Source organism: Homalodisca vitripennis, chromosome 2 (genome assembly GCF_021130785.1).
Source record: "Homalodisca vitripennis isolate AUS2020 chromosome 2, UT_GWSS_2.1, whole genome shotgun sequence".
Lineage (NCBI taxonomy): Eukaryota > Metazoa > Arthropoda > Insecta > Hemiptera > Cicadellidae > Homalodisca > Homalodisca vitripennis.
The window spans coordinates 73,571,720-73,598,159 of NC_060208.1; the positions used below are offsets into that span (position 1 = coordinate 73,571,720).

Consider the following 26,440-nt stretch of genomic DNA (forward strand, 5'->3'; position numbering starts at 1 on the left):
AAAGAGGTTTGTTGATTACCCAGCAGCCATCCAGTGTAAAGATGCTGGGAAACTGATCATCAACATCAGTCAAATTTAAATTCCAAATAGTTTGCGGCAAGATAGGTAAGTGGAAATTGATGTGTACTACAAACAGCTGATAAAACAAAACAGATGTTATGTTTTTCTTCACATATAAATCCAAAATAATTAATAAAACAAACAATTGATTAATTTCATACTCAAATCAGTTTGAGGTATTTGATTATGATAAGCAATAAAGAAATTTGAAATCTATTGGCTACAATAACTAATACCAAAGTAAAACATTAGTTTGGGTTGGAGGCTAAAGAGCTGAAGACTTCCGGTATGTGGACTCCGGTATGTTAGCCCAGGACGGTTGTAGTAGATTTCTCAACCTTCTTCCTTCTTCTGGTCACAGCTGGGAATATGAAAGGACATGCATTAGCCTCTCAATAAAAGAAGCATGTGTTTTCATAAATTATGTTGAATTTTATTACAAATCAAAGCAAGTGAGATTTGTGAGTGAAATGATGTTTAATTTTCAAATATACAAATTTGAAATGAAACGAGAGAAGTTATTAACCTCGACATGATATATTGGTGAGCACAGTGTTTTAGTGACTGGACATCATTGAAATTACTTTTCAATCATATTATAAATTTATCTAAAATAAAATTATATAATAAGTACAAACAATTATTTACAGTTGAGAGAAATGATCAACAAACTCAATGACACTGGTTTTAAATACTTTATAATGGACCACATGGCTCGGGTTATCTTAACTTCACTGTGAATTGAACCATGACATGTAATGTAGTTCAATACTTTCATTTTCGTTAACTTAAATTGGACATTTGTTTGATTATTGCTGAAGTAGAGTAAAACCCACCTTTAAAACTTTGTAATGTGGCATCGCCAACTTGGGCAATACACCGTAACTTTTTACTTGAATTAAGACAACAACGTGGGACACCTAATCAATCTAATACACTTTGAATTTTATCACATGGCTGGGATCACGTTGGGCAAATTAAAATCAATACTACACAACCTGATCTTTGTCAGCTGCACTGGAAGATGAAATGGAGCTAAGCTCAAGATTCTGATTGTATCAACCCTTACTACCATACTTAAGTTATGTGAAGAAAACTCAGTTGTTCCACCGTGCTTAGGGATTGTGTCTAAAACGTTATAGTGCACTGAATTGTGCATCTGATGAGACAAGGATAACACCTCTTCATCTAGGTTACTCTGGATAGTTGCTGGGTAATCCAGACTGACCTTTTAATGGTCTAGGCACCTCTGATGTTGAAATAATGCAAAAACTTCATTCTGTCATGTTCAATCTCTTCATCACCATTATTTTTTTACCTCTTCAAATAAATGAGGACTCCAGATTCCAAGATTTGTCAAGTCTGTGACAATGTCAGATTTCAGACGTTGCACTAAGCGAAAGGTGAAATGGAACTGAACTCAACATTTGCATTAACAGCAAGGTTGTGAACATTAGCATGGTTGTATGCAAAGAGCAATATACCTTCTTAAGAATTTAAATACAATAACAGCAATAGAAAAAAATCGACAAATGTGTATTAAATTTTGAAAAAAAAGTTTTGACAATCAGCAATACTAATAGGTTTAAGTAAAGCTTTTGACTGTATTAATCAAGAATTATTCCTGCAAAAACTCAGTAATTATAGTTTTAAAAATAAAGAACTACAATTGTTACCATCTTACTTATCTGACAGGGAACAAATAGTTGTTTATTGAAAAAAAAAAATCAAATTTTAGAAATGTTCACATAGGTGATTCCCAGGGTTCTGTCTCCAAAGACAACCCTTGTTTGTTTGTTGCTGCAGTTAATGATTTTTCTTATAATGTACCTGGTAACCATATTGTACCATTTGTACCTGGTATTGTATACCATATTGTTTGCAGATTTACTACTCCTTTAAATTTTAATATAGACACAAGAATTCTGAGAGTTGAAGAACATTCCATGAAAACTGTTTTATAGATGAGCTGCTTTGAAAGAGACCTACCTGTTAAGTGAACAGTGTGGGGGGGAGTGAGAGTGAGAGAGAAAGAGAGAGGTGGAAAGGAAGAAAAAGGGTGGAGTCTTTTCCCCCTCCACATTCCTTACCAATCACTCCTCAGTCTCCACTTTATCACTCCTAGAGTATGTATTACATAACAGCTGTTTTACAAACTCAGTAATAATAACACAGCTGTTAACAATAAATATTTGTTAAAATACTCTTAACATAAATTATATTTGTTATTCCTGAACAAGAATAACAAAACATAGCGTGATGCTCCAAAACACCAATGCTGGGAAGGAAAGCACTCGGTTCCCACTAGTGTCTTGTAAAGGAAATAGATCTAGCAGTGTAAGAGGGGGTGGCGGTAGGCGTGGTCAACATCCTGCTCCTCCCTCCCCCTATGTGCAAGAAATCTTCGCACAGATCGCTTTCAAAGCGGCTCGTCTATAGAATGGTTTGATGCAAATAGTCTGGCAGTAAATAATAGTAAAACTGCACATTTCTCTTTAAAAATCCATTGAATAAAATAATGTTATCCATATCTTCAAACACAACTTCCTGCTGAATAGAGGGATGACAAGCATATTAATTTAAATCATGAGACAAGTGATGATTATTGGAAAAGTTTTCTGCCTTTTGATCCACTTTAGAGTAATTGGACTTTGTTGAAAAGGACAGTGTTTTGGGGCCTAAAATCAGACAGGGAATTTTTTTGTAAGAACCAATGAAATAATTTGAATCTCTATGCTCCACATATTTTAGTAGCATTTTAACTAATTTAGGCCAGTCTGGAGGAATGCTTAAGTCTGAATCCGTAAATTTTTTAGAGGGAGCACTTATAATTTAGTATATGATGGAGTCCTGCAATCATTTTGAAGTGGAAGTAGGTGTATTTTATGTAAATTTTAGGTTTAGTCTCAAGTGATGTGTTGAAAGATTGAAGAGTTTTTCTTGTATTGTAGCATTGTAGATGCCTGTTTTTTTGAAAATCCTCCCCACCAGCACACCACACATTACCACGTCATGAATATAGAGTGAGACAACAGGATCTTCAGGGATTTATAATAATCTTTACAGATTTCCTAATGGTGGAGGCCTGCATAAGATTTATTGCACAATGAGGATTCGTTAAAAGGTTTGTAGCAGATATTCCACCCTATGTAACAATACCATAAATAGGTTTTAAAAACACATTAGGAAGTTTGGAGGTGTGGTAATTATGGAGCAGACATTTGTTATAAAATATATAATATATATATACCTTACATTGCCATCCCCCATTTTCACTACCCCCTACCAAACTACCATCTTTCTCTCTCATCACCCCTCCACCATAGTTAATTTTTCGTACTATATAAATAGGTGGTATGTTGGTGGGGGTAGTGAAAATGGGGGTTGCCAATGTAAGGTCTTATATCCTGGGTTAAATTAAAATCTCAGGCTAACCCTGCTGGTGCAGCAGGGGCTTGAATATGCTTCTCTTGTTTGGTCATCTCATACTACTACTGACAAATTGTACTTGGACTCTATGAGGAAAAGATTCCTTCAACTTGCATTTGGAATATGTATACCAGTAACATGAAGCTATGACTGGTGACTATGCTGTGTGTACTTACACTTCATCACTCTAGAACTCCAAAGTGATATTGCTGATATGGGTATTCTGCACAATCAAGAAACCCCACTGCAAAATGGACATCAAGATTCCTAGTGTTACTCGATCCAGAGCTCTCTTCAGCCACATTTAAAGATCTACTTTATATAATGCTAACAGCCCTATTGCTTGGTTCCTCTGCTTAGGTAATATGTCTCTAGATGTGTTGACATCCTTGACAAATTATCTTCTGGCAAGAAAGAAATTCCTGACACTTCTGTGTGAGCACACTTGATTTTGCTGTATGTACGTTTTACATAGTATCCTTTATTAATACAATCATTTTCTATTACTGTTAAATAAAACTGTTTATCTTGTTGTTAAAAGTTTTATATGTTGTTAAAAGATTTATTTTATTATTTTCATAAGATATTATATTATATTAGAATTTAAATTGAATGGGAGTTCAAAATTTATTACTGTTGTAGACATAAAATTATTGACAATCTCTGTGATTATCATATTTTGTAGTTTGCACTTTATTTCATAAATTAGCTATACTTTACTTCCTTGCTATTGTACTTGTTGTGCATGATATTTATACATTTGCATAAGTTTTATTGTATATGTAAAAATTGCTCAGCTACCAGAATGAATTACTGTTAAAATAAAATACATGGGTTCCTTAGTAGATCTTTATGGTATAAAAATAAGTTAAAAATGCAGGTCTACAACAATACTATAGAATATGATTTTCTAATAAATACCAACTGATTTTGATATTATAGTTGTAAATAAAAAATATGCTGATATGTTGAAACACAGATTTATACAAACCAAATGATTGAGAGGTCTACTATACAGCAAATATAAGAATGCTAATAGTGAGCATTGTAATGCCATCTTGGTAACTCTAAGAACCTACCAGTTTGACACTCGAGTAATTCTGAGCAATTACTGGATTGCACTCAATTTCTTTCATATTTTAGTACTGACTACCAGACAGTTCTTAGAAAATAAGAAACATGAAAAGTGTTGGAAAGCTGTTGCTGACCTTGCTGGTTAATAAGAAGGTTCATTGTTCATGCACCACTGTGCTACTTCTTATAATAATAATATTTTATTGTAATTTTACAGGAAGCATTGACAAAGTCATGTACACATAAAAAAGACAGAATCAAAACAATGTTCTAATTCAATATGTTTATAATATTAACTTAAAATGTTAAAACACACTCCAATTTAAAAAGTACTGTTTTACAAAACAGAAGATTAAATGATAAATATAAAGTACAAAACCAAACACTCTAGAAATTTATGTTTGGAATGCTGAAAATCTTAAAAGATCATAAAATATATTTTTAGCAACCAGCCATACAGTTTAACAGTAAAAAGTTTTGTTGGGTACTTCTGAATTACATTTTTTAATTTGTTGTAAACTTTTTGAGAAGTTAGCACATGACTGTATTTGTTTTTATTACGCCTACAATACTCTATTACAATATTATTCCTATTTCTAGTATTATAGATATGTATGTTGCTGCTAAAAATGAGAGATGGAATATTTTTCAGGATGTATGATGTTGGGTCAAAAATATATAAATTAATAATAGTTTGTAACTCTAGTTAATAAAAAGCAATTTGCAATGGCCCGGTGTCTGTACTTCTATTATTACTCTGATAGCCTCCTTTTGTAGGATGAGGATGTCATTAATTGTATTGCTACTACCACCATACAATTAGACCATACCTGATTATAAACTGAAAAATGGATCTTATGCAGATTTTACACAGTTTTCAGGTATATAGTTTATTCTATGTCCAAGCAAAAAAATTACTCTGAACAATCTTTTATAAGTGTATGGTAGTTCCATGTTAAATTATCATTAGTTGTGATGAATTCAAACTGATGTTCTTGTTGTTACCAAAAACTGGTTTAACAGCACTAACATCAGTCTATGGAAACTTGAAATTTTTAAACTGGCTTCTGCATTCTGCTAACAATCTTCAAAAGAGGAGGTATGGCAATCTTTCTTAGACAACATTTTACCTATTCACCATTCTCTGTCAAAAAACAGTCAAGAAAATTTTTTGAAGCTATCGGGATAAACAATTTAAACTGACAACTCAAAGTTAACCATCATTGGCATCTACAGGTTTTGCAATGGAACTGAAGACATCTTTTACTCAAATCTCGAAACTTTACTGATAGACCTAACCAAAAAACAATAAATAATTCATCTTGATGGGTGACCACAACCCATCAACACTTTGAACCACAACCACCCATCTACAAAACATTTACATAATCTTTTAAGGCTGTTTGGTCTTCAGTTGCTTGTCAAGCCTCCAACATGAGTGATAAACACAATACAAATGATCATTGACAATGTCATCTCCAACATTCCAAATGTCTGTGTTCACACAGTAATATCCGACCACTATGGCCCAGAGGTTAAAAATAAGTGGAAATCAGATTCAAAGGGAGCCCTAAATTATCAAATCGTAAGAGACACAAGGCCAGAAAACATCACTCTCCTCAAACATTTCCATCCAAAAGAAAAGTGTTATTTTCTGAATTTTTCTCGTTCAACTGAGGAGCAGTTTCAAACATTTAACGATTGTTTCAATTATCACATTAACAAATACTGCTCACAAAAAACTTTCCTCCAAAGGAACAAGCAACAAAAATATCATTTATCAATTTTAAAAGACAAACTCAAGTTTTACTTACAAATTTACAAAAATCAACAAATTAATAATTTCAAAGATTTTTTCTAAATTTACAAGACAATTTAGAAAAAGATGAACCAAGCTGCAAAGACTATGATGTCTCAAAATCAATTCAAAACATTACAAACGTTTCTAAACCTGTTTGGGACATCATTAACAATAACAGTAGAGAATACAAACCAATCAAAATCAAAATTGAGAATAATGAGGTCAAGGTTGCTAATAAGTTTAATAGAATCTTTGCGTCTGTTGCTGATGGACACAGCCCGTGGCCATATTATCTCCAGGAGTATTGCACACAAAGACAGATTTCACTAGCCTCAATGACTTTGGCACCTACCAATGAGGAAGAGCGAAGTTTTCCCCCCTTTCCAAAAGATTTTCCAAAGTAACCCCAATTTACAAAAAAGAAGACCATTTATCTGTCAACAAATAACGCAATTCTAACAACAAATTTTGCAAAATCAACTGTTTTGGATTTTTCTTTGCGCCCTACAGACTCACATTGGGCCCTGTTGTAATGTTGTCAGACTTCATGCTGAAGAGATCCTTTCAATAAAATTCCTTGGTATACACCTGAATCAAGGGTTGACATGGAATCCTGTTTGTACCAATGTTATTCTCAGGCATTTATGTATTGAGATTTTTAGCTAAATACTACCCGATTCAGGTGCTGATGACAATGTACACACGCCTCATTTACCCACACCTCTGGTGTAGCGTTTTGAGGAGCATGTCCAAACACAGACTTCATGAGAGCTTCAGAAAAAAAGTTTTTCGAATCATTGCAAAATTAAAACCCAGAGTCGTGCAGAGGCTTTAAAACCCCTACAACTGTTAAAGCACTATCCAGACCATACTGTATATATTAAAAACCACATTGTATTGTATGTCTAAAAGCGCCTTGACCAGAGACCAAGACATCATAGGTATGAGACTACCGGCAGAGAAAACTTCTGAAATGTGAGACATAGAACAATAGTTTTTTAATACTTGCTCTCATAAGCAGGTGTTTACTTCATTAACAGGTTGCCAGATTCAATCAAATATGCCCCACACTTAAAGTGATAAAAACTCGCCTGCAACGTATAGTAATTGACTCATTTTATAGTATCAGTGAGATTTTGGAATATAACTGGGGAGCCACCCATTTGGCAGATGGACACTGGAGCTGGGACTGGAATTGGAAAATTGGCAAATGGTTGAGTCGAATGAATGGTGGCTATCAATATTATCAGTTGACTGTTTCAATGCAATACATGTTGTCTTCTGCAATAAAAGAATTCTATTCAATTCTACACCATATCAAATAACCCCTAAAAGGAGAAACTTTTAGTGATGGACATAACTGTTGTCTCTTTTTAAAGAAGCAAATAACACTTTTACTTATTTATTACAATAATATATTAATATTAGCCCTGCCATCGCCAATTTTATTAAGAATCAATTTGAAAAGAAGTATTAGTAGGCTGTTTCCTCCTGAATTAAGAAAATGTAGTTTATCACTAACTTATGGACAATAGAGTTCTCCGTTTAGAGTCATCTCCAGTGCCAGAGCCATTATTTGTTTTTGCAGGGAGAAGAATTCAGATCTACCTTTCCTCATTATGAATATACAAAATAATTTGAATATTCATAATAGAGAAATGTTATACGATTTTAACCTAATTGTGATGTAATAACATCTGATTCTAACAAATCAAATCAACATTCCTTAATTATTCTATTCAATTTATATTTAGAATAATTTTCAATCATTTTTGATTGCCGTAAAAACAGCATCTAAGTGTCTGCAGTATAATACATGCTGACTACAACAATTGAATAAGTCAACCAAATTATCAGTTCGAAATACCCCAACTATCAAATACAAAAACGTTCTTATAGTAATTATTTACAATTATTTCCAGTTTTTATAATGTATTAAATAACAATATTAATTCAAAATTTTAGTGTGGTTTTTTAGCAATAGCCGCAAGTAAAATGGCGATGAATATGGGTTATTTGTGTCACAAGCTGTCAGAGACGTTAATTTTGTCCTTTACAATAGCGTTAAGTAACAAAGTTTCACACTGCTTTGATTTTTAAACATTAAATATTATTTAATTAATCATTAAATTATTCTTTTTCTAGACATAAAAACATTCAGTAGCTGAACTATACAACTACTATCATTTGAAATACCTACAACTTAACACGGTTCGACATTTTAGTTTTGTACTGTTCAGTAGTTTAGATAGTCAGAAATATTGATGATTTGATTTTGGTGTTGGCCGCTTATTATACTTACAAATATTTCTGAAGAAGAAAACAAAAACTGGGAGCATTTTAAGTATGAGAAACATGCAAAATAAAAGTTATAGAATGAAACCGTAAGTTAAGACAATAATAAATATGATAATAATAGAATTGTTTATTACTAACTTAACAAAATGTCTCATCGCTGCTGGAACAGGACTGATACCAGTTAAATTAACATGTTCATACCAATTACTGGGTAGGGTACGATAAGCGGACCCGGTTTTTTATATCGAAATTGGCAACCGATATTACTTAATCATAACCATCGATATAATCAATCGATACTAATTAATTATTTTGAACAATTAACTTAAATAATCTATATCAACAGCTGTAAACACTTTCAAATAATACACGTAAGGTAATATTTAAATTCTACATAAGTAACATCTGATTATTAAAAATGGCAGTCAATTTTAGAAAACTACAAGACATTGCTTTGAAAGATGATAAGACATGTTTTTCGTGGCTTCAACATGTAGGACTCGTAACGAAAAACCCATTATGTGAAATTTGTGGAAAAGAAACAAATGTATCTGTGAGAGGGGCAAATATAGTCGTCTTCAGTTTTCCTAATTTCGGTTATAATAATTTGTTTGATCACTGTTTATATTAAATTCACATTTTAATTTAAAACATATGTTGGTTATTGCTGACTATAGATACTTTTTTATCGATTGATAGTCTCGGATTTGAGATGTGAATATTAGGTATTGATCATTACATTCTTCGATATAAAAAACCGGGTCCGCTTATCGTACCCTACCCCAATTACCTATCAAAATCACACTTCCGTTGAATAATTTCAAATTAAATACATCAGTTGTCCTAGTCTACAAACATTGGTGTTCTGTTCATTGAATTAAGAACATGCCAACTGGGCATAAAATAAACTTTAATGTATTAGTGTTAAATGACTTAATTCACGTTATTCCAGCTTACCTGAGCAGACAAAACAGTTTTTATATGTTTCAAATGCATTTTCCAAAATACAATACACACAGTTCAGTGTTAAAGCATACCATGAAATACCATTCCTAAATGTAGGCTAATTGAATACTCATGTAATAAAGATAGTGCGCAACTATTTTATCAATAAATTATTACACATCACTAAAGCCTTATAAACATTAGTTTCCAGGAAAACAAAATTCGTACTTGCTAATAACGAATTAGCATGATAGTGTAGTTTGCATATATCATGAATTCGAGTTTGTTTATTGTGCTTGTTTTAACGTTGCTATGGCAACCATTATTGGCATCGGAAAGGCGTCAAAATCTAATCAGATGTGCGGGCAATAAAACTTAAAAACAGTTTTAAAAGGAACACGAGGTTTGTGATTTCCTGTTGGCGTGATTTCCTTACGTTTCTTGCAAATTCGCTGTAGATTAAACTATAAATAAATTAGTGTATTTATACGTAATTTACACAAGTCAAAGTAACATTATTGAACGTATAATTTAAGTCACTCTTTAACAGGATATCACATATTTATAGTAGTCAATGTATGAACCTTTGTTCTTGAAATAATTAACTATTTTTATCTACATGAATAAGTTAATTTAGTCTATTATGGATTCGTTAATCGTAGTTTCATAATTTCAGATTAAAAAGTTGTTTATTTAAGATCAATCTAATTGATTTAAGATCTGATTGAATTTATTAAATCTTCTCATTTGTATCTTGTTTCATAATTAAAATAATAGACCCTTGTTATACAAGTAAATGTGTATTACGAGGGAGGTAATATAGTAAATAATTACATAACTTGTTAAATGAAAATAAAACTGGCCAAGTTACAATTATATGTGAATGGGAAAGTAAAAAAGGTAAATGCTAATGTCAAAAGCACAAATTAGCTAATGCAATCGCATAATATAACAGCACACAGTAAAATATAGAAAATAAAATATTTGTTACAGTACTACTATAATACTGCTCAGTCTGACATTTGTATCGATAATTACTTGACAGCCTTTGTTACTCATAATCCAAAAAAGTCGTTACATATGATTAGAGAAAATGTAGTTACCACCAACATAACAAACATAAACAACACAAAGTAACATTATTAAAATTTTAAGTTTGTCTTAGTTTAACATTAGAAAAACAATGATTCACAATATTTGTATAATCTACACGTATTCGCTTTAAACTCATAACATTTAAAAAAGTTCTGTTGACTTCCATTAATTTGTTAATCGTAGAGAATTTATTTTTGTGATGTTGGTGTTGTTTCGGCTGTATGTACGATGTTCTAATGTGATGATAGGGTGATACACAATATGGCAGTCCCTGAGAGTGGGAGGTTTATTTTCGGTAGTTTTGGATTGTTTCTGTAGCGGTTAAACTGAAGTGTTATATTTCAAGGTACGTGCTTAAGAACTTGTGGACTTAATGTGAGTGTAATGGGTGCTAAAGCAAGTACGGCCAACAGTGATGATCCCAATACGCGGGATCGAACTTTTTCTACCAGCAGTGGATCGGATGTTGTAGCAGGAAGTACGGGATTTAGCTTACTCAGATCTATTCCAAGTGTAGTGTCCAGTGACAGACAGAGAGCAAGGTCTCTTTCAAGTGTACCCGACGGGCATGATTCAATTCAAAACTCCAGTGATGGAGCTTTTGACATTTCAGAATCTCAAGAAACTGACAGTAGTTCCACTGAAGATCATGCATTGGATAGTCCCATAGCAGCAAACATAAGTCTTGGAAGAGTGTATGCTGCTCATTCTTTACCCTCTCATATTTGGTCATGGAATGGTAAGTCATATCAGCTTAAAATAACAAGACTAATAGACCTAGGTAGCTGTTCAGTTCTATTTCTAAAGCTACATAGTTCAATGTATATTTTCCTTGAGATTGGTTTTAGGTGATCGCCTTGAGTTGAATTTTTATATTACACACACAAAACAGTAAAACATGCTGTTCCGCTGCAATGCATCACTTGTCTTTGTCAGTATATATGAACAAGTTGAATATTGTTCATATATATACCCTTTAGGCTGACCCTCAGTTGATTGTATTCCCTATTGAGGGCAGAGTATGATAAGCTGACCCTGTTTTTACATCGCTAATTAACTTACAATCATCAATAATTATATTAAATAACAAGGACTTCAGTATAATAATCGTCCAAAACTTGAATGATCGATAATATCATTTTATTTTTTATTTATTTATTTTTTTATTTATTTATTTATTAACGGACAAACCATTTTACAATAAATTACACAATAGCTGATACAAGCGATAAGGCAATAAAAATACAAAAAAGAATAAGTGTATAAATCGAGAGAATGCGATACAATAACATTATGAAGCTTATAAACAACAAGATGTAAACAAAAATATAAACTATTGAAACATAAACAATGAAACTGCAAGATGTGTTCTGCAAATACAGCAATTAATTAACAAAAACCAGATACTAACAACAATACAATATATATAATAATAAATACCAACAATAATAAACTATATAAAAGTGCAATAACAGGAATAAATAAAATATAATAAATATATAAAAGCAATGAGAACTAATATTAACAGCTAATAAACTATGTAATTTAGCAATAACAAGAATACCATATATTAGTATTAAAAATGAGTAATTAATAAGTAGCTGGGAAATAAATTATTATATAAAATTGCAGTACACGACACTCCGTAGAGGCGCTTCCAATCACTCTTGAGCTGCGATAAGGAACTGCGATCATGAGTATAGAATACTCAATAGGCCTATAACTACTTAAACCAAATTAAGTTAACTATCATAATTATTTCAAATTCAAGAATAAAAAGGAATAATGTTATGGTGAATAAAAAACAATCTAAGCTGTGCGTATTTATAAAATATAACAATTGAAACAGTATATAACACTTCTTGTAAAACGTGTCTTGACACAAATAAAACGTGTACCAAACCATTGTACTTGCTGTTATTGCAGATCTAGGTAGTATTAGTGTCAGTAACAAGTAAATCAATGGTAACATTTCACCAGGATACTGTTATTTAGCTGAATGAGTTGGTGTTCTCATAAGGACTTTCTGGTTTTATTTTTTTATTTATTTCGCCAGAAGTGTGGAGTGACACCAAAACTTTTCTGACCTCAAATCACGGCCTACATCTGACGTCAGAGTAGTTTGACAGTTGGGGATGTGATCTAAGGTTGAAAATATACTGATCAGATATGTCCCTGGTCATCAGTGTGGGCTTCAGTACCGCACTTCTGGCGAAATAAGAAAAACATCCTTTGAGATAGTACCCAAATTCAAGTTCAGATCACGTGAGTGCTTGTAAAAATTATCAGGTAGGGTACAATAAGCGGACCCATTTTTTTATATCGAAGAATGTAATCATCGATAGGCTACCTAATATTCGCATCTCAAATCCTAGACTATGGATCAATTGATACAAAGTATCTAAAGTCCTCAATAACACTCATATGTTTTAAATTAAAATATGAATTTAATATTTACAGTGATCATACAAATTATTATAACCAAAATTAGGAAAACTGAAGACGACCATATTTGCTCCTCTCACAGTTACAGTTGTTTCTTTCCCACATATTTTACATAATGGGTTTTTCGGTACAAGTCCAACATGTTGAAGTCACGAAAAACATGTCATCATCTATCAAAGCAATGTTGTGTAGTTTTCTAAAATTGCCTGCCATTTTTAATAATCAAATGTTACTTAAATGTAGAATTGAAATATTACATTACGAGTATTATTTGAAATTGTTTACAGCTGTTGATATAGATTATTTAAGTAAATTGTTCAAAATAATTAATCAGTATCGATAGATTATATCGATGATTATGATTAAATAATATCGTTTGCCAATTTTGATATAAAAAACCGGGTCTGCTTATAGTACCCTACCCAAATTATCTTTAACTTTTTGTATTTATAATATGTACATATGTATGGTCTAATAACAAATAGTAGATAAGGACTTCTTAGTAACCAATGATTGTGTTCTATAGTGAAAATTTGAATTAAGGGTAATTCCATGTCAGTTCAACCAGGCCATCTCACCCACCATCTCAGATTTTGATGAAACTTGGCTTGTTTGTTCTACCCATGAAGATAAGTCACCATGCCAAATTTTAACACTCTACCTCTTACCGTTCCCTTTTTATAGCCTTTCAAAGTTTTGCATTTCCGCAAATTCTAACCTATGGATATCGCAAAATGAAGGACGCTTACGTTTCAAAAATAATTTGTAACTTTTTTATTTACCATTAAATCTCCATGAAAATTTATAGGCTTATTCTTAAAACAATGAAGATTCTAGAAAAAAATACCTTAAACCTCTAAGTTAACCTACTAGGGCTGAAAAAAATATTTTGTTTGCATCTTTGTATTTTTTTTAAACGAAGACATAGTTTAGCGTTACATTAAATATTGTCGAAAGGGTATGTGATAATCACAAAAACTTTTTTTCTAAATAATCCTTACTAAATGGGCTATCAAATGATGAAAAAATATTAATGGGGTTTTGACACCTTTGTTGTGTTTCATTACATTAAATAATAGAGTTTCCAATTTATTTTTTCCGTCCAATTATACTGAGCAATAAGGATTTCCAGGGATTATAATGATCTCTAGGCTTGCATTATTATTCAGGATATCTGAAGGTATATTTTATTATTCAATTCATAACATCATATTTTAACCTGAATCATCTTGTTCAAAGAACTTGAGTTCAAACAAACTCAAAAATTAAAAATAAACAATAGGTGTTAACTTACCTATATAAACTATTTAATATTTCCAAAATCTTAATTACATTCCAAATTTTACAGTAAAACATTTAATGGAGTTTTGAAAATTTCTCTTCAATTGAGCTGACACATTTTTCTGGTGGTTCTTCCGGTCAAAATGTAAGGAGGATCAACAATTGCAAGTACATGAGGTATCGGCATGGGGCAAATGTCCTCTAGCTTTGGCCAATGAAATGATGGTGATGGCCCTGCAGGATGCATAAATTTAACATTCACATCACCTTCTTCTTTATTCACTTCAGTTATGTGATTCTAAAGTACTATAGATCATATTTACAAGCCACGTAGCATGATGGATTCAAATTTTCTTCTGTCACAAATGATGTTGATTTATTCCTCAAGTTCACTGAAGTCCAATGACACTACAGGTTTTGAAAAACTTTGATTGCGACTTAGCAATGAAGGAGTGGGGAACAAGTTTTTCCAATTTAGATGTTAGGTTTTAAATATAGCCTTCAATGTTTGCTGTTTGAGTAATCACTTGAGATCTGTCGGTTGAAACCCACTGATTAAATTCAATTGAATCGTCATCGTCATAATCTTCAAATTTTGTAAGTAAAAAACTTGTTAGATTTTCCTTTGGTGGGCATAGGCTACAGTGCCTTAACATACATTCTCTACTTTGGTTTTCACATACACCAACATTTTTGTCAGGTCTTTGTAGTTTTCTTCAAAGTGTGCTGCATGAATTAGTGCTGTGTTTCTGATGAATAGTGTGAATAGATATTAAGTTTTTTTTAAAACAATAAAAAACCCAATTAAATGTGTTATTATCAAATTTTGTACTGTTTTAAAGTTAAACCTTGGTTTAATAGAATGTCTGCTATTTATCAAATTCCAGTAAAAAATAAAAAAAATACTTCTAGGACATGGTAAAATCTATAAAACCGAAATGTTACAACTTATATTTAACATAACATAAAACACAACAAAGGTGTCAAAACCCCATTAATATTTTCATCATTTGATAGCCCATTTAGTAAGGATTATTTAGAAAAAAAAGTTTTTGTGATTATCACATACCCTTTCGACAATATTTAATGTAACGCTAAACTATGTCTTTGTTTAAAAAAAAATACAAAGATGCAAACAAAATATTTTTTCAGCCCTAGTAGGTTAACTTAGAGGTTTAAGGTATTTTTTTCTAGAAACTTCATTGTTTTAAGAATAAGCCTATAAATTTTCATGGAGATTTAATGGTAAATAAAAAAGTTACAAATTATTTTCGAAACGTAAGCGTCCTTCATTTTGCGATATCCATAGGTTAGAATTTGCGGAAATGCAAAACTTTGAAAGGCTATAAAAAGGGAACGGTAAGAGGTAGAGTGTTAAAATTTGGCATGGTGACTTATCTTCATGGGTAGAACAAACAAGCCAAGTTTCATCAAAATCTGAGATGGTGGGTGAGAAAGTGATTTTTCTTTGGTTGAATTGATGTGGAATGACCCTTAACCCATTTACAATTTTATTAGTTTATCAGTCTATGTTACGTTTTTGTATACTAACATGCTAGCACGGTAACAGGTTACTGGAACATTTATTAATATTAGTATATTAATAATTAATTATGGGTAGGGTACGATAAGCGGACCCAGTTTTTTATATCAAAGAATGTAATTATCAATACCTAATATTCACATCTCAAATAATAGACTATCAATTGATACAAAAGTATCTATAGTCCTCAATAACAATCATATGTTTAAAATTAAAATAGGAATTTAATATTTACAGTGATCAAACAAATTATTATAACCAAAATTAGGAAAACTGAAGACGACCATATTTGCTCCTCTCACAGTTACAGTTGTTTCTTTCCCACAAATTTCACATAATGGGTTTTTTGGTACGAGTCCAACATGTTGAAGTCACAAAAAACATGTCTTATCATCTTTAAAAGTAATGTCGTGTAGTTTTCTAAAATTGCCTGCCATTTTTAATAATCAAATGTTACTTATATATAAAAATTGAAATATTACATTACGAGCATTATTTGAAAGTGTTTACAGCTGTTGATGTAGATTATTTAGATTCATTGTTAAAAATAATTAATCAGTACCGATTGGTTATATCGATGGCTATGATTAAGTAATATCATTTGCCAATGTCGATATAAAAAACCGGGTCCGCTTATCGTACCCTACCCTTAATTATTAATAATTATTTTGTAATAGTTTATTGACAAACAACAAGTATTTCCCGTTCCATCCGCCATTACACAAATACCATACACATGATTGGTTGATAAAATAAAATTGGAACAATAATGTTGAACTGAATGACATTGTAGACTTTTAAGATTGTATTATAATGAAGTTATATTTTTATAGCCTAGGTAAACATGTCTGACAGCATTTAAATTGTTCTAATTGTGATTCGATATTATTGATCATTTGAGTGTTGGATGCTTATCATACTGCAGCCATTACAACTGTCACACAATATCAACATAATTAAGGCAACATAATTATCACTTATTTCAAATCAATATTAATTATAAACAATTGCGTAATGTCATGAATAATAAAGGAACCATAACCTTTAATCAAACAATAAAATTTAAGACAAGTGATAAGAAAAATGTCATTTAGGCCTAGATAGGCTAAATAATAAAGAAAACATAACAACAAAACAAACATCTTAAAATCAAGAAAGACACAGTAAATAATCTTTCAGTGTTATTTTCTTTAATTTTATAAAGTTCTATCTTTTATTTAAAAGATGTTACTTTTAGAACAAATTGTGAGAATTTGAAGATGTGTGTACAGTGGATCAGTGGACAGTGAAGATCATTTAGTTATTGTTCAAATTAATTAGTACTTGCTGATTATATCAGTGGGTATAATTATTCAAAATCGTTTGATAAAGTTTACATAAAAATCGGGCTCACTTGTTGTACTCAACTCCCCATTTAAAAGTTCTGCTTATGCTTTTATGGTAATCAGTAGAAATTAACACCAAATTTATGGACCAAGCTGAACATGTGATAAATGTTTATAATTTTGGATAATGTGTAATTAATGATCTAAAACGACTTTAAACAATTTCTTAAAATATCATACTTACATTTCTAGAAAAGATTTTTGATGTCGCAAACCGTATACTGGATAAAAATTATTAAGGTGTTCAGCAACCAGCTGTAAATTCTAGTCCTAGAAACAGGTGTACAGCATACAGTTTGTGTGATTTGGCAGTCTTTGTTAATCTATGACACAAATTATTGTATTCAAACCATTCAACAGACAAGCAATAGGCTACACCAAGTATACATGTTTGAAATAAACTACAATTAGCTAGAACGCAGTTAAAATATAACAATAAATTATATGATGCCTAAGGAAAACATGCTTCCATGCAATAATAATAATAATAAAGTAAGGTTGGCACAATGTAACCAGTTATTAAATTGAGCTCTAATATATTGGACTACTCAATCTCATTAAGTTTAGGAAAATAGAAGTAATTTTAACAGGTTATTTTTTTCCTCTGCATCATGAAAGTAAATTTTAGTACAGCAGGAAATGTTAAATAGCTTATCAACCTTTGGATTTATTCAAGTTTTTTTTAGGTATATGTATTAAAAATTGGGTAGCCTATATCCTTAAGACTTCGGTTTTTTTTTTAAAGAATACACATATATTTGAACTATTTAAACTATCAATGACACTACCTAATATCGGTAAAAAGAACTTGACCTAAAGTAAAGTAAAGATATCTTATTTTATCACGTGCTAGTGAAGTTAGAGCTAAGAAGCCCTCTCTAACACTTAACCTGCGGACCAAAGGCTTAATAGTGACTTCCAAACAACCACCAATGGCCGACCAGGCAGGCTGCTTGCAAAGACAGAATCGCTCAGAGGTCACCCATCCAAATAGCAGCCACGCTCGACGTTGTTTGATCTGGTTATCTTGTGATAACCGTGTTACCGTTGTTGGTCTGCTCGTTGTTTGTAGAGCAAGAAGCTTATGCACAGATAAAGATGGATTAAAAGAGAAACTTAAGAAATTTTATTAGGATCTTAGACAAAATGTACACACTCAGTTAATAATAAACAAGTGCAAACGAAACAGAACCCTCTATGTGCCGGGATTATCGGGGAAAATTAAAAAAGTAGGTCGAAAGTACAACATTAGAACACACATGTTTAAACACACAACACTCTTAGAAAAAGTCTCGTAGAAACAAAACCAAAAAACAACACATAGAATTAAAAAACTGTTTACAGTATAAAATGTGTATGTAACAGAGAATACATAGGCAAGACAAAAAGACCATTAAACATTAGAATAAAAGAACCGAAAGAAAACACGAGAAAGGGACTTACAGTAATATACAAAATTGCACTTATAGTTGGTCTGATGATCATGTGAATTGGGATGATCATAATACATCGGGAACCTTATCTCTTCAAAAGGAAATTAATCAAGGCTTTATATACATTAAATTAGTAGACCAAGGAATCAGTTAACTATCAGCCGAAATTAGACCGTTTTGGCTCCCAAATTCTAAAAAATGAACTAAGAAGGAAATCTAGTGTCTTAAAAATGAGAGATTTTGAATAAACCAAAGTGAAGTCACAGTATGGTTTTAAGAAGTTCATCTACAATGAACCAATAATAAAAACAGGCCCACCCCATTTCCTGATTATTCGAATGCCATCTTGTTTCTACTGAAACGATCGCCAACTTATTGGTTTCTAATTAATCAGTTTTCGTTGGTTGAATGTTTAGTGCAGACCTAGTATGACTTGTATTAGTTCTTTAGTTTTGTTTAAATATTATTGATTTGTTTGCATTAAGTGCATTTTTTAGGGATAATGTAGGCCTACATGGAGTTAACATACAGCTTATTTCTTGTGATTCCTCACTTGCATGCCACAATATTCTGGTATGATTTAAACACAAATTTTAATCTATATTGTAGTTATCCATGTAAGGAAGATATCAGATTGCAGATATCAAAACATAGTGTTACAGATTTCTTTTATTACTGAAAATGATGATAGAAACTTCTTGTTGCTACCAATTGGTGATGCAAAATCTAATTGAACAAATTGACCTAGGAAGTTGAAATTTGACGTGAAACTCTATCTTTTTTCAGTATTGGAAATGATACACATCGGTCCATTGGGAATCTCAATTTCTGTCTGTCAAAGAGTGACTGGTTTATTTATTTATTTTTCAATGGTACTTTGTAAACCATTTTGTCTTTTCTTTCATGTGTAATGTATAACATTTAGTAATTTAAATTTACACATCGATTCATTTTTTCTATAAATTAATTTAGTGATATTAATTTAATCATCTCATGCCTGTTTTGTTTTTACTTTTACTAGTTAGTAATAGTGTAAGTTAGCTAATTCTTCAAACAAACCTTAGCAAGTGTCTCAGTGTCTTCAGGGTTTTCCTTAGCAACTAAATTAGGTAGTCTAAAAATTTGTTTTATCTGCCTACATAATTTTTAGATTAAAATGGTTAAATTAAAATCTTCGGTTTTCAAGAAAAACCTTTATGCTATCAAATGTTATATTGTATGTAAGTTTTAACAATCTTCTAAGTTTGTCCAATTGCTCAGATATTAAATGTCAGTAGATATCTTATATATATAAAAATCTTGAGTCACGATGTATGTTGCCAATAAACTCCAAAACGACTGAACCAATTTCAATCAAATTTCACATGTATCCGTAATTTAGTCTAACTTAGAAGATAGGATAGTTATTATCTGAATTATTCGCTTATGTCGTGAATATAAACGAATAAAATGAAGAAAAGTTTTCAAAGCGCCTGCACATTATAACCTGCAATTACGAGATAGATACGTATATTAAACAGTGAAACACTATTTGAAGGCGCTAAGTTATGATGTATAATTGTCTAAACTAAATTTTTGGTTGAACTTAAAGGTTGAGTGGTAGACCACTTTGTAATAAAATACATTATGCATGTACAATACATTTTTGACATATTTTCTTGATCGTGACATCAAGGTAAAATCTACATCGGGGTTGGAAATATAATTTACTTCAACCAGAAATGCTCATACGCGGGCAAAACTTACGAAAAGCGTGCGAAGCCGCGGGAAACAGCTAGTATATCTATATATACAGGGTGATTCATGAAGTTCTCCCCCCACTTCTACAGCACATTGTACTAGTAAAAATAATGAAAAAATGTTATATAAACATAGGTCCGAAAACGCTTCGTTAGCGAGTTACAGCTAGCGAAAGATTTCGCCTGAATTCCTGGGTAAAGAGTAAAATAAAGCCATACTGAACTTTTGGAAAGGTTAATTAAGTAAGAAATATCGTGGATTCTTATGTATTTTTACCTGATAAAGCTAATAAAATAGGTTTCAGAACTGTACCTGTAGTAGTTTTTGAGGGATTCAGGGTTAAATGCAAAAAATTGGGGCACGAAACAATGTTTTTTTAAGTTTGATGTACAATAACTTTGTTAAATTGGTAATAAATACATAAAATCAACAAACATTAATTGTAGAGAATTTAATTCTGAGAAAATTGATATAATCAAAGTCTAAAATAAAACAGAAATAAGTACCAAAAAATCGATTTTATTCAGTATAATACATTACTAGCTGTAAAGAAATACCATACGGTATTTAGTTAAAATAAAATAAAAACAAAATGTTTGTTCCTTAATGATGAGATAAATTTAGAAAACAAGATTAACTGTTAAATAAATTTGTTTGTAAATAAAAATATCATGTTTTATTACGTTGTATTTTTTTTTAAATAAAAATTTACATCAAATGTTCGAAAATAAATGAAGCAAACATTTTCCCATTATTGTTTACTAATCATCGAAATGCAGTTTTTTGTTTTATTAATTTCTAAGTTGGTAACGCACGAATAACAGCTGATCAACAATGGTATTCTGTACTGTTACGTTAGAACTGTGTATTAGTGGTGTTTTGCAAGCTACAGCAGAAGATCGGGTTCTGTGAATCATGTTATTAAATGCAATTTTTCTGTGAGTTATAATTAGATTGTTTATTCAGCGAAAAAATGCCTTACTTATTTACATCAGAGGAATACGCTGATATGGTTTTTATTTTGGGTTACTGTAATGGTAATGCTAGAGCTTCTGTAGAAGAATATGAACTACGTTACCCTAATAGGAGGATTCCAGATACCAAAACAATTTCAGGAACTTTTCGTACTCTTCGGGAAACAGGATCACTACCAAGTACTAGAACCAATTATGACCGAGCTGTCCAACTCGATGATGATATTGTTATTAATGCTGTTCATCGCAGTCCAGGTGTAGGTACATGACGTATTTCTAGGCTGATAGGAGTTTCGCAGTCAACGGTGTGGAGGTCACTTAATCGAAACAAATTTTATCCGTTTCATAAACAAAAGGTTCAACATCTACAGCTAGGGGATGGTCCGTTTCGCTTGGAGTTTTGCAACTTTTTGAATATTAATAATCAACTCTACAAGCGTATTTTGTTTACGGATGAGGCACAATTCACTCGGGATGGTGTCAATAACTTGCACAATGAACACTCATGGGCAGAAGAAAATCCACATGAGGTAGTGGAACAGAACTTTCAACACCGATTTAGCGTCAATGTCTGGTGTGGCCTTTTGCACAATCGGCTGATTGGACCTTTCATATTACCTGGACGCCTAAATGCTGAGTTCTATTTGCATTTCCTTCAAGAAGAGTTGCCGCAGCTGTTAGAGAATGTTCCTTTACATCTCAGACAAAATTTGTACTTCCAGCATGACGGAGCACCTCCCCACTTTTCACGTGCCGTTTCTGCTTACTTAAATCATCAATTTCCTGGACACTGGATTGGTCGTGGAGGGCCTCACCCTTGGCCACCAAGATCACCAGATCTATCTCCATTGGATTATTGCATCTGGGGATGGATGAAAGACATTGTATACAAGACAAGTGAATTCTCATGATGAGATAATTGCCCGTATTATGGATTCGGCTGTGCAGATACAGGGAAGTCCTGAAAAATTAAGAAACGCAACAAAAGCAATACACAAACGTGCTGCAAAATGTTTTGATAATGATGGCCTCATTTTCGAACATCTATTATAAAAAGGTGCGTACGGTTGACTCAACCTGATTAATTTTGCTTAAAACTAGTAATGTATTATACTGAATAAAATCGATTTTTTGGTACTTATTTCTGTTTTATTTTAGACTTTGATTATATCAATTTTCTCAGAATTAAATTCTCTACAATTAATGTTTGTTGATTTTATGTATTTATTACCAATTTAACAAAGTTATTGTACATCAAACTTAAAAAAACATTGTTTCGTGCCCCAATTTTTTGCATTTAACCCTGAATCCCTCAAAAACTACTACAGGTACAGTTCTGAAACCTATTTTATTAGCTTTATCAGGTAAAAATACATAAGAATCCACGATATTTCTTACTTAATTAACCTTTCCAAAAGTTCAGTATGGCTTTATTTTACTCTTTACCCAGGAATTCAGGCGAAATCTTTCGCTAGCTGTAACTCGCTAACGAAGCGTTTTCGGACCTATGTTTATATAACAATTTTTCATTATTTTTACTAGTACAATGTGCTGTAGAAGTGGGGGGAGAACTTCATGAATCACCCTGTATATCTCAACCCAATAATTACTGACTCCTACTAGGCACGGGAAAGTTGAAGAAAGATAATTAGTTATATGTGTAGATACGATTACCGTAGATTTCAAGACTCACATGAAGTGATTGTTCTGTGGATAAAACAAACATATATTGCAATGTAATGTTTAGGTGACACATTGCTTAAATGTTTTTTAGTGAACAGATAGGAAAAGTTGAGAAGAAATTTTAGGAATTTAAAAATATACAATAGAAATTAAACCAATAAAAATCCTCAAAATATTTGTCGAATTACAAAATTCACATGGAAAACTAAATTTGAGCTGTTGCAATAAAATTAGCAAGATTCAATTTTTGTTTCTATCCATAACATTTTAGCTAGCCTTTGTAGATGCTTTAATGTTTTTTCCAACTTGTCTTTTTATTTTTGGTTATGGTCTTAATTTTAAAACCTACATCCTGTTCTCTACTTTTATATTTTTTTCTCTGTCATAAGTTAAGGTGGATGGGAGAGAATTACATAAATAATGTAATTACATACTGTATTCTTTCTCAATCACACAAAGTGATATTCTAACAATAGAACGTTACAGACAATAGAAAAAACTACTCAGATACCCATGACTCGTATCAGCCAGCTTGAAAATACATTGTTGTTGTCTGATCAACCAAAAAAAAAAAACTGTTAGGTCTTATTTAAACCTATTGTATTTTCTTGCACTGAAATCAAATGCATATATCATATAAATAAAAATGAATCGTTAAATGTGTTGGTAAGCGCTAATCTCAGGAATGGCTGGACCAATTCGGATGATTCTTTTTGTAAAATGTCCATTGAAATCCGAGGAAGGTTTTTATGAAGCAAAATATAAGAAAAGTTACCTGAAATATTTTGAAATTCAGAAAAAATGTTGTTTTTACATTTCATAATCCAAATTAAATAGCACTAAACAGCTGTTCACACCTTCAGTTTGATGTTGACAAATTGGCTGAAACATCTGTTTACATTTAAATTTGATCAAATATTAAGTAAACATTGCTTGATCAGTAGTGTAATGCAGATAGTAAATAAAAATTTGTTATCCAAATTTTACTCCAGATCGCGCCAGTGATGGATTTAAATCATCTAATGCATTTTACATATTATTTAAACACTGCTATGTAACCAGCCTTAATGAACAAAGTCATGGATGTTTTCACATACGTTACTTTAAACTGGTGAGCTTCCTTGACATTGTGATATGCCATCTTAACAGTGGCTTATGGAAAAACATAGAAATTAGTACTAGCATGCCTCAACATAACAAAAATCTTTTATTTTAGAATGTTACGTAACCTTAATAAGGATTTCTCCCTTATACTGAAAGTACATAGGAAATGGGTAGGACTTCTCCCTAGGCCGTAATAGGCTTCTCAGTCTTACTTATGTGTATATTTTCTTCATCAGGACAAAAAGGCTAACCCAACTATGTCCCTGGAAATATTTGAGATGGAAAGTATATTACAGAAGCCCATAGTAGATAATTTTGACCAAAGTAGATTTCCAAGAACTGCATAATCGAACTATGTAGTATTTTGATTGAGGCAATACGGCAAGCTAAATTTTATTGTGACATAGTAAGTGAATTTGAACGGTCTGTATTAGGTAATTTTTAATCGAAGTAGGGTTCTTGGCCCTACACGTACGTATACTTTTTTTCTTCGACAGGACAAGGCAAACTCTAATATGGTACTGGAAATATCTTAGACCTGAAATATGTGATAAAGGCTAGAAATAGATGCTTTTTGACCGAAGTAAGTTTTCGAGATCTGTGTATTGTATTTTCTTCATCGGGGTAACAATGCAGGCTCAGCTGTGATATTGGAAATATAATTAATTTGAACCAGAAATGCTCTTCCAAGTGCAAAAAAATTATATATTAATTATTTAATTAAACTCTGATACTATTTACCATGAACTTAAATAATATCGACTTGATGTATTCCTACTTAGGTTTATAATTTTTATAGAACTCCATCATATTACATCATAAATGGTTTTACTAAGTAATATAAAGACTTTGGTTCTAAAGATTGCGTGCAAAGCCGCGGGTAACAGCTAGTATATATATATATATATATATATATATATATATATATATATATAAATTAAAAGCCATTTAAAAAACTTTTGAAATATATATATATATTTCAAAAGTTTTTTAAATGGCTTTTTAAGAACTAAAATTTTCCAGGAGAGCATCCTTAGATCCGCTACCTTCTAAGTATTCCCCATACTTAAAAACTGTAAATGAATTTTAGTACTATTTTTCTCATGACATCTTGGAGTAGAAAAGTGTAGCCTATCTTTATTACATTTTACTTAATTTGTTTTATAATGACAAGGAAACAAAACTGGTACTTTGAAATCAGTTATCAACTTTTCAGAAAGTATTTTACTGGTTGCCATGGTACTGTGACTACTTTTGCAATCAATGCCAAATTTATTTTATATACAGTTAAAAAAATATATAAAATAACTTAGTTTGTGTGCTATATGAGATACATTCAATTCTCAAATAACTGTTTAGCTGATTGATAATAAAAGTGATAACAAGCTGTACAGTTTGATAAAGAAGTATAACAATTATGAGTATGGTCTTTTCTGAGGATTAAGATGAAGGTAACTGAATCAAGCAATAATGAACCGTGAATTTTTGGGTAGGTAATAGAGAACAATATAGGGGGAATGGAGCATTGTTTGCCCAATCTTATGTACTTTAGAACAGATCAGGGAGGAATATGAGATGTATCCGTGCATCCTAATTCAGTATCCTGTTAACTACATCTCATCTTTCTTGAAATTATTAACATTTTATCTTACAATAACTATTAAAAATAAGTAACAAAAATTTGTGTAAAACTCCAAACATGCATATTCTACATCAGTCATAGGGTCCATAAGCTTTTCAGATAATTAGAGAAATTATTATTAGGCAGTGCAAGAATTACCAAATTTTATTTTCTTTTCTGGAGGGTTAAAATTTCAAATAGTCATCAATAAAAAACAAATAAAATAAAACATGACGATCACCAACGTTTTACAGTTTTTGCTTGTCAAGACATAAAACACAATAAAATATTGAGATCTTTAGGCCTCTCTTTTGATATTCATCTTCAGTCAACAGATCAATCTCTACAGTGAGACTGGAATTAATATAGTATTTAAAATGAAACTTTATATGACTAGTCTTCATTTGTATTCCATGTCTTAATATTTTGAAATCAATAGGATAATCAAATTTTACTCAAAGTCATCAAAGTGTTTGTGTATATATATTTTTTAATTAAATTAGTGTAGATGATTCTGATTCTGAGAATA

The 26,440-nt window shown here is 31.5% G+C and overlaps 2 protein-coding genes across 4 annotated transcripts in view; one reads left to right on the forward strand and one right to left on the reverse strand.

The window, feature by feature from the left end:
• Nucleotides 1–9,897, reverse strand: part of LOC124354171 (intraflagellar transport protein 172 homolog) — a 94,539-nt gene extending 84,642 nt beyond the window's left edge. For both annotated transcript variants that reach the window (XM_046804433.1, XM_046804434.1), the window contains exon 1: nt 9,620–9,897. In XM_046804433.1, coding sequence (XP_046660389.1) covers nt 9,620–9,658 — 39 coding nt within the window. In that variant the 5' untranslated portion in view covers nt 9,659–9,897. The remainder of the gene's footprint in view (nt 1–9,619) is intronic.
• An 861-nt stretch (nt 9,898–10,758) lies between these two features.
• The window catches only part of LOC124354172 (E3 ubiquitin-protein ligase znrf2), a 72,818-nt gene continuing 57,136 nt past the window's right edge, over nt 10,759–26,440 (forward strand). The window contains exon 1 of one of the 2 annotated variants that reach the window (XM_046804436.1): nt 10,759–11,441. In XM_046804436.1, the coding sequence (XP_046660392.1) occupies nt 11,087–11,441 (355 nt within the window). In that variant the 5' untranslated portion in view covers nt 10,759–11,086. The remainder of the gene's footprint in view (nt 11,442–26,440) is intronic. The other variant, XM_046804435.1, reaches the window with a different exon arrangement.